This window comes from Ipomoea triloba, chromosome 1, assembly GCF_003576645.1.
Source record: "Ipomoea triloba cultivar NCNSP0323 chromosome 1, ASM357664v1".
NCBI lineage: Eukaryota > Viridiplantae > Streptophyta > Magnoliopsida > Solanales > Convolvulaceae > Ipomoea > Ipomoea triloba.
In genome coordinates, this window is record NC_044916.1 from 25,418,936 (window position 1) to 25,427,988 (window position 9,053).

General features: G+C 40.1%; 1 protein-coding gene across 1 annotated transcript; it reads left to right on the forward strand.

Moving 5' to 3' along the window:
* Nucleotides 1–7,971: 7,971 nt before the first annotated feature.
* Nucleotides 7,972–9,048, forward strand: LOC116023505 (basic proline-rich protein-like; the record flags this gene model as incomplete). Its single annotated transcript, XM_031264512.1, has 1 exon — nt 7,972–9,048. A coding segment is annotated over one exon (1,077 nt), but the record flags the coding sequence as incomplete, so codon positions are not given.
* Nucleotides 9,049–9,053: the final 5 nt, after the last annotated feature.

Below are 9,053 nucleotides of genomic sequence, written 5' to 3' on the forward strand. Positions count from 1 at the left end.
TTTTTTTTTTTTTTTTTTTTGTGTGGGGGGTAGGGGGGACATAAGTGACTCAACATTAGTTCAATTTAATCGATTTGTGACTATCTATCACAGAGCAATAAGGGCTTGTTATGTTGACTGAAAAGTGTGCAAGCAAGTGTAAATTAATTGTATTAGGTTCCATTACTGGTACGGTAGTCATGCCATGGACCTGAGCAAGGTGGACTCAGATTTATGTTCACAATTTTAGAACTCTATGTTCACAATTTTTTACCCTATGTTTATTATTTTTGAACTCTATATTCACAATTACAAAATTCTATATTCACAATTTGTCAATTTTAGAACTATATGTTCACAATTTTAGAACCCTATATTCAAGTATAACACAATTTTTGAATTTATATAACAAAATTGTAAATATAGAGTTAAAAAATTATGAATATTGAGTAATTTAATTTTGTATATTGAAATTATAAAATTCTAAAATTCTAAAATTGTAAATATAAAATTTTTAAATTGTAAACATAGTAAGGTGGACCAGTCCATAGAATAATATGCATTACTGTTATGGGTCCTTCTAGTGGGTGGGCCCATATTACAAAGTTTAATTGGGCTGGATTCCCTAGAACCTTCTAAGGCCCAAAGCGAAAGCTCAACTATTTTTATTTTTTATTTTTTTTTGGAAAGAAGCGAAAGCTCAACTTAATTGGCAAATTATATTGTGTACCCAAAGTCCCGAACCTTAATACAAATTCATCTTTAGAGTTAATTTCATAGGTGGCAATACACTTTTAACTTTTTTTTTATTAGAATATTTATATTTGGCCTTAGTACTATTGTAGCATGACCATTTTTGCTATTCGCCAACAAAATCGTTGAAATATCGTTAAATACAAAGGCATTTCAATCATTTTTATACAAAGTGAATTGACCCTATTATATTTTTATGAAAAAGTCCGTAATTAAATATCGAAATAGCTTTGTATTTAATGACATTAAAATTATTTTGTTGATAGAAGATAAAAAATGATCATATCACAATAATACTAAGATCAAATGTGGATGTTATAATAAAAAATGACTAAAAGTGAACTATCACCTATAAATTTAGGACAAAAAATATAATTAACTCTTTTGCAAGTCAAAATAAACTTATAGTACAATTTTTTTTGAGTACTATTGACTATGTTACAATATAGTATCTGTTCATTGCTACTTTCTTAACCAAATGAAGCACAAAGAGCCAATATCGCCTCCACTGAAGCTCGAGCAACCGGGTGCCACTAGACCACAAGGCCTTTGGCAAACTTATAGTACATTAAAAGTGAATCTGCAATATATTAGAACTGAACATATATTAATGATTCATCTCGATATACGGACTCTGGTCTATGATACAAACATTGAACTTAAGCTGTGTTTGGAAACCTGGAAAATGATTTCTGGAAATCATTTTCCGGGTTTTCCATGTTTGGCTGCACTTGGAAAATCCAGTCAACGGAAATCATTTTCCATTGACTGAGGAAATGAGCCCAAATTGACGGAAAATGAAACTGTGCATCGTCACAGGCTATGGTTTCCGGCGTCGGAAACCAGAGAACTTTCCGCTGCGGAAACCAGAGACCGGGAAGCCAAAGCACTACTCTGGTTCCCGGAGAGGAAACCAGAGCAGCTGGTTTCCAGCGGAAACCAAATCTGATCTGGTTTTCGCCGGAAACCAGAGGGGGGGAAAGATTTTTTTTATTTTAATTTTATTACCTAAAAATATTTTTTTATATTATTATAAAAATTTTAATATTTTAAATAAAATAATAAAAATATATAATTATACAATTCTACCCCTTTTCCAGAAAACGAATCAAACACACAAATACAGTTTTCCAGAATACATCCAAACATATAAAATGAATTGATTTTCCGAAAAATGACTCATTTTCCGAAAAATATTTTCCAGAAGTCATTTTTCTGCTTTCCAAACACACCTTTAATTGACAATCTATATCATGGATCAGGGTCCACATAGCATTATTATGGACCATGAATTGAAACGACGAGGTACAGAATTCATACTCGTAAGGTATAAAATTTCATAACACAAAACACAAAAACTCACAGCACAAGACACAAAACATTATGCCATTATGGACGACCCTAGATTGAAATATCAAGGTACAAAATTCATACTCGTAAGGTACATAATTCATAACACAAAACACAAAAAATCATAACATAAGACACATACATATGTTATATATTAAATTATTTTTCAAATCTAATTTAGGTGCATAATTGTGTTCATAGACACAGAAATTCAAAATAGAAGACACATAAATTTGTAACACAAGACACCATTACTAATTTGTTCCAGATATAGAGTTATACTCTTAAGGTACATAATTTCGTAACGCAAAACACAAAAAATCACAACACATACATATGGGCGACCCATTGGGGTTTCACATGAAAGTTTTTTTTTTTTTTTTTTGAACGTGTAATATCTATTCATTCCACTGAGGCTCGATCTCATGACCTCCCAAATGGGAGAGTCACTACATGTCATTTGAGCACAAGGTGCTTGGCATACCCATGAAAGCTTTATTGAAGCTCAATGTGAAATATTATGTGACAAAGAGACAATGAAGTGATGCGTCTATGTAAAAAATACCTATTAGATCAGAAATCTAATACATATTCAAAATGGACTCCTAAGACAAAAGACCTTGTAGTTTAGTGGCACCTGGTTGCACCTCCACATGGGAGGAGGTGAGTTCGAGTCTCAGTGGTCATGGTCCGCCCTGATCAATAATTATCAATGTACATATTGGTCACGGTCACGGGAGGGTCTTTTTTGAGTAAAGAGCCAAGGCCCTGCCTTAGCCGCCACATTGGCCTTTCAAAAAAAAAATTCTTATTCATTTTGCACTATTACTACTCCCTAGTTGACTCGGCTACGCTCGCAAACTCAACTGGGGAGTAGGGGGGCTGGTAACAGAGTAATTGGGCAAGTAGTACCTGACCCGAATCACAAGCACTGACCCGAAAGCAGATCGACTACGCTCGCAAACTGGGGAGTAGGGGGCTGGTAACAGAGTACTCGACCCGAATCACAAGTACTGACCCGAAAGCAGACAAACGGTCACCCGTTACGCAAGGATGACACTTTGAAGAGGAGTTATACCTTGTTGTTATTACCAGCACTTAGTTCAGATAGGATTAAATGTATGTACGTTACACAAAGAGTCGTTTGCAGTAGATATAAAAGAAGAGTATGTTGTAGGAGGAGGGGAGACTTTGTTTCTTACACCACAACATTATTGTTACTCACTTATCTAATATTACACTGGTAACCATATTTACCATTACTGGGTTTATGCAATGCACACTCTCAAGTAGTAATAGGGTTTATCTCTTCGGTTTTGACGCAAAGTGATTTGTATGTTCTCAAAGATCAAACACCCAACATTGTATTGTGCTTTCAAGTGTTGGGTTTGGCAACTACACTAGCATTCAAATTTTAAATTTAATGATATTATTCCATTTAAGTTAAAGTGTATATATTCAAGATTGTAGTAGTTAAAACAATGACAATTGAAGCAATTGAATCACTTTAATTGCACGATTTCCTTTAAACAAAAATCTCTTCAGTCAAACTTTCTACAATTGAAACCTTGAACTGCTTCAATTGTTCTGATTGCAATTAATTCAAATGATCTTCCAAAACATAATTGAAACAGTCACTACTCCAGTCGCTCTCCCAAACACACACCGTATAAAATGCGGCCTCGGTTAACTAGGCAATGTGAGTTAATCAAAACATAAACACCCAACATCTTCTCTAGTGCTTTAATATGTGTGAATGTGGAGTAAAGTTGTTGAAATTAAAGGTCTTATAAAGAATGCTAGCTCGAAAAGAGGCATATCTTTGGCAGCAAAATTAAAGCACAAAAATCTTGTACCATTAGCATTGCTGCAGCCACTGCAGTGCTAGCTACTGTAATAAGTGACCTTTCAAGTTCATTTGGATCCATGTGTGCATATACTATATTGTATACATGCTGACATTTCCTACACTTTTATTTTCCTTTTCTCCAATTAAGTGCACTCCTTTTGCAGAAAAAAGCTCATTCTTTAGATGCCATCCAAAATCCTTTCCTTCATCATTTTGGGTGCTAAAAAACTATAAGAGGAAAAGAGATTGCAACACTGATATGATGAAGCAATTTGTTGTAGAATATGTGGTAATATTATGCTTATTTCATCAATAATAAACTTTTAAACCTAACAACATGATGTATATATTGAGTTAATTAAGTATCTGATGAGGTTATTGGGCAATTCTTTGATTTATGGAAAAATCTCCGGCCACTACCAGAAAATGCACTCTGCAGGGTGAAGTTCACCTTGTAATCTTAGCCGTCAAAGGACCATAAGGAGGTAATAAACCAGCCTAAGTTGTTCATAGTTGACCGGTTCAAACAAAAAAAGCCAATAGTAGACATTATCAAGTTAACTATTCGACCAACTTTGTTGGGATTGGTTACTAGCAATTCTACTAGCCCAATATAACCTGAATATCTAGGTTTGCAAACACTTTCCAGTCGTGTTTGGTTGGGAAACCGCCCTCGAAAGTCGAGTATTGCTACTAGTAATGGTCACTCTCGTGTACCGCTTCATCAACCATCACATTAGTAATTTAGATGCCCAGTTAGGAAATACCGTGTCAACTCTATCAACAACTTGTCATCATGATGTTCCCAACATCTCCACTAGCTTATTACAGATTTTATAATCAATCAATCATAATTTACATAGGCTTGCCATTACCAACTAGAACCGATAGCTTCCTAAACTGCTAAGTCAATATAGATCTGTATTCTCAAAATTAATTACGCTATCTGTATCAACTCATCAAAACTCTAATACTTTAACCATCAATTCATTAAAAAAATATAATTCATATCCTATCAAATATAATTTTTACGTTATCCTCTATCATATCATTATTTATTCTTATTAAAACGTAGCCTTACTGTTCCAATTGGCTATTACTATTGGGTCTACTATATATATATACACACACACACTTCATGATGAGTTCATGAAAATGACACTTTATTATTGTTGTTTGAGCATTCAAAGGTCGTTTTCATGGCTGAAACTTATCTGTATATCTATATATCTCTTTCTTGTTAATCTGATCTCATAATCACATGCATAGCTGTGCCATGGCCTGGGCTGTACCGCAAATTGATCTAATTCACATATTACATGGAAAAGGATATTTAATTAATAATACCAATTTCACTTCTCTTAGCTTATTCTCCCACTTGCCCTCCTGCATTCGTCATGAAGCCATTGCTCCAATCTATGGGATTTCAGAGGGCAGGGATGACAACCTATCATTATTGCTGTGTGGATCGCACTATCAAATAATGTACATTCAGCACATAAATAATGTACTTTTATTATATTAAAATGTACATTGTATTAAGATAAAATATATTATTTTGTATAATGTACATTCAGTATACGAATAATGTACTTTTAGTAAATTAAAAATTTATTTTTTGTGATGGTCCACACAATAATTTACCGATGACAATGAGTACAATAATACTGGGTATTGATATTTTTTTATTGAGGAGAAAATTCACAGTCAGTCCGCTACTCCAAAATGTGTTTTCAGTGAAATTTGTCTTGTAACTCTAGCCAGGAGTATTGGATGGTTATTCTAAACTTATGCCTAATAGTGTGTATATACATACTTAAAGCCTCTTGTTCAAGTAGAAAAAGTTTAGCTCTTCATTTGAGGTTTAAAATTTGTGACTTGGAAATTAAAATAGGCATTAAGAGTGTACTTGATCTATTCAAGTAATACTAGGATTAAAAGTAAATGTTTTGAAAGAAAATGACTAAAAGTGAACTGTTACCTATAAATCTAGGACCAAAAATAGAATTAACTCTAAGTAATTATATTTGTAATTTCGCGACGATAAAAGTGAACTAAAAATCATTTTTAGAAAATGCACAATACATTAATGCTTAGAGAGTGATTCTCTTGTGGAATCTGTGAGATGGGTCAGACCAATATTAAATTGTAATATATGTACTGAAAATGTAATACTAATTAGGAATAGAGTGTTGTTACTTATGGAAGATGTAATACTTTTGAGTAAAAACTGAAATACTTTTAAATCAAAATGTAAAAGTATTGTATTTTTCTTCAAAAGTATTACAATTTTGTTTATAAGTAACAAACACTTTAATCCTGATTAATATTACATTATTTTCCAAGTAACAAACACATTATTCTTGATTAGTATTGATTTTTTTTTTGAAAATGATTAGTATTGATTAGTATTACATTGCTTTTCTTTATAACATTTTCATCTTGATCTGACCTATCTCACGGTCAGTGAGACAGTCTTACACGTGTTTTTGCCAAGCTATAAGAATATGAGTCGGTGAAAATCTTACATTCTTGAGAATGAGTTGATGGAATCTAACATGATGATTTACTCCGTTCACTTTAAAGAAAAAAAAAAGGAATTATGATTTAATGATGGTGATATCAGAGATTTTAGCAGCTAAATCTTTACAGTTGGTGGATATATGTATGAAAATGACTGCTTCTACTTAGATCCAACTATATTCTAATTTGGTACTTAATTGCTAAGTAAAACCATCATTCTCTTTTAAGCAAAATTTTATTATACCAAATTTCTTTTTTCTAGTATAGTTTATGATCTGTTATATAAGAATGAGATTTACATTATGTATACTATTTACAGTGGCAATGTGCTTCTCTCGTCACTCAAAAAAAATTATTATATCTATCTACTAAATTATATTAATTAAATTTATAAATTATATAAGAATCGATAATGTTAAGTCTAATAGAAATTTAAAAAAAAAATTGTTGGTAAGCAAGAAGGCAAATTAGGGGGTCAAATACAATATTTAACACCCAAATGCCTAATTTATGGTATGTTTCTACATTTCTCTAATTTTTTTTTTAATAATGTATAGTATTATTAATTATTATCATATCGTTTGACTATATATTAGACATAAATAAAGTTAATATATATTATTATACGTAGATATAAAGTGTAGTACATGTATGCCACACATTGTATAGATTGGATTTGATGACAAGACAAAATATATTCAAACAAATCGTCTAAGTCGCAAAACAAAGGCAGCCACAACTTAATGTACATGTCATTTGAATTTAAATAGGACACTTTATGTACAATTAATTAACAATTAATAAACCCGGTGGTCGAGAAGGTTCACTATATATGCAACAAGTTGTTTTACAAAAGGTGGTGATTAATTTAATTTTCCAAAAAACTTATATCAATTTAATTCCAGGAAATTTCCAGTGACAACGTATATGTATAAAGTTGCATGTCATCTCTGACCTCAAGAGCAAAATCCTATAAAAAAGGCAAACTTAAAATGTGTTTTTCATTTGTTTTTTTGCTGGTCTAACTAGCATCACATTCACAAAAAGTTACACCGCGCAACGTGCATGGAGGTTCAAGATAAGGACGCAATTATTTTAATTTGTCTGGGCACTTTGGCCTAATTATTTGATAATATAGTTAGTTTATCAGTTAATTTTAATTTATTTGATCGCTATTAACTGTTTAATTTGATTAAACAATCAATATAAGTGTTTGATTAATTAACTTTTTGTAACAACTTATTGTTTTAAAATGTTAGAATTCAAAAAGTTGCACAAAATAGCTTTTTCGATCAGCTTTTTGAGAAAGTCATTTTTGCATGTAATCAGTTATCAACTAACAATTAATTTACAAAATATCTTTCTACAATCAGCTAATGTTATCAACTAGTCAAATCTACTGCCCAATAAGCTATTTACCAAACAACCCCTTTATTTTCTTGTACTTACCTAAGAATCTTTACCCAATAATTTTCTCTCGCACTTGTCAGTAACTTCCACCTAACAATTACCCCCCCCCCCCCCCCCCCCCCCCCCCCCCCCCCCCCCCCCCCCCCCCCCCCCCCCCCCCCCCCCCCCCCCCCCCCCCCCCCCCCCCCCCCCCCCCCCCCCCCCCCCCCCCCCCCCCCCCCCCCCCCCCCCCCCCCCCCCCCCCCCCCCCCCCCCCCCCCCCCCCCCCCCCCCCCCCCCCCCCCCCCCCCCCCCCCCCCCCCCCCCCCCCCCCCCCCCCCCCCCCCCCCCCCCCCCCCCCCCCCCCCCCCCCCCCCCCCCCCCCCCCCCCCCCCCCCCCCCCCCCCCCCCCCCCCCCCCCCCCCCCCCCCCCCCCCCCCCCCCCCCCCCCCCCCCCCCCCCCCCCCCCCCCCCCCCCCCCCCCCCCCCCCCCCCCCCCCCCCCCCCCCCCCCCCCCCCCCCCCCCCCCCCCCCCCCCCCCCCCCCCCCCCCCCCCCCCCCCCCCCCCCCCCCCCCCCCCCCCCCCCCCCCCCCCCCCCCCCCCCCCCCCCCCCCCCCCCCCCCCCCCCCCCCCCCCCCCCCCCCCCCCCCCCCCCCCCCCCCCCCCCCCCCCCCCCCCCCCCCCCCCCCCCCCCCCCCCCCCCCCCCCCCCCCCCCCCCCCCCCCCCCCCCCCCCCCCCCCCCCCCCCCCCCCCCCCCCCCCCCCCCCCCCCCCCCCCCCCCCCCCCCCCCCCCCCCCCCCCCCCCCCCCCCCCCCCCCCCCCCCCCCCCCCCCCCCCCCCCCCCCCCCCCCCCCCCCCCCCCCCCCCCCCCCCCCCCCCCCCCCCCCCCCCCCCCCCCCCCCCCCCCCCCCCCCCCCCCCCCCCCCCCCCCCCCCCCCCCCCCCCCCCCCCCCCCCCCCCCCCCCCCCCCCCCCCCCCCCCCCCCCCCCCCCCCCCCCCCCCCCCCCCCCCCCCCCCCCCCCCCCCCCCCCCCCCCCCCCCCCCCCCCCCCCCCCCCCCCCCCCCCCCCCCCCCCCCCCCCCCCCCCCCCCCCCCCCCCCCCCCCCCCCCCCCCCCCCCCCCCCCCCCCCCCCCCCCCCCCCCCCCCCCCCCCCCCCCCCCCCCCCCCCCCCCCCCCCCCCCCCCCCCCCCCCCCCCCCCCCCCCCCC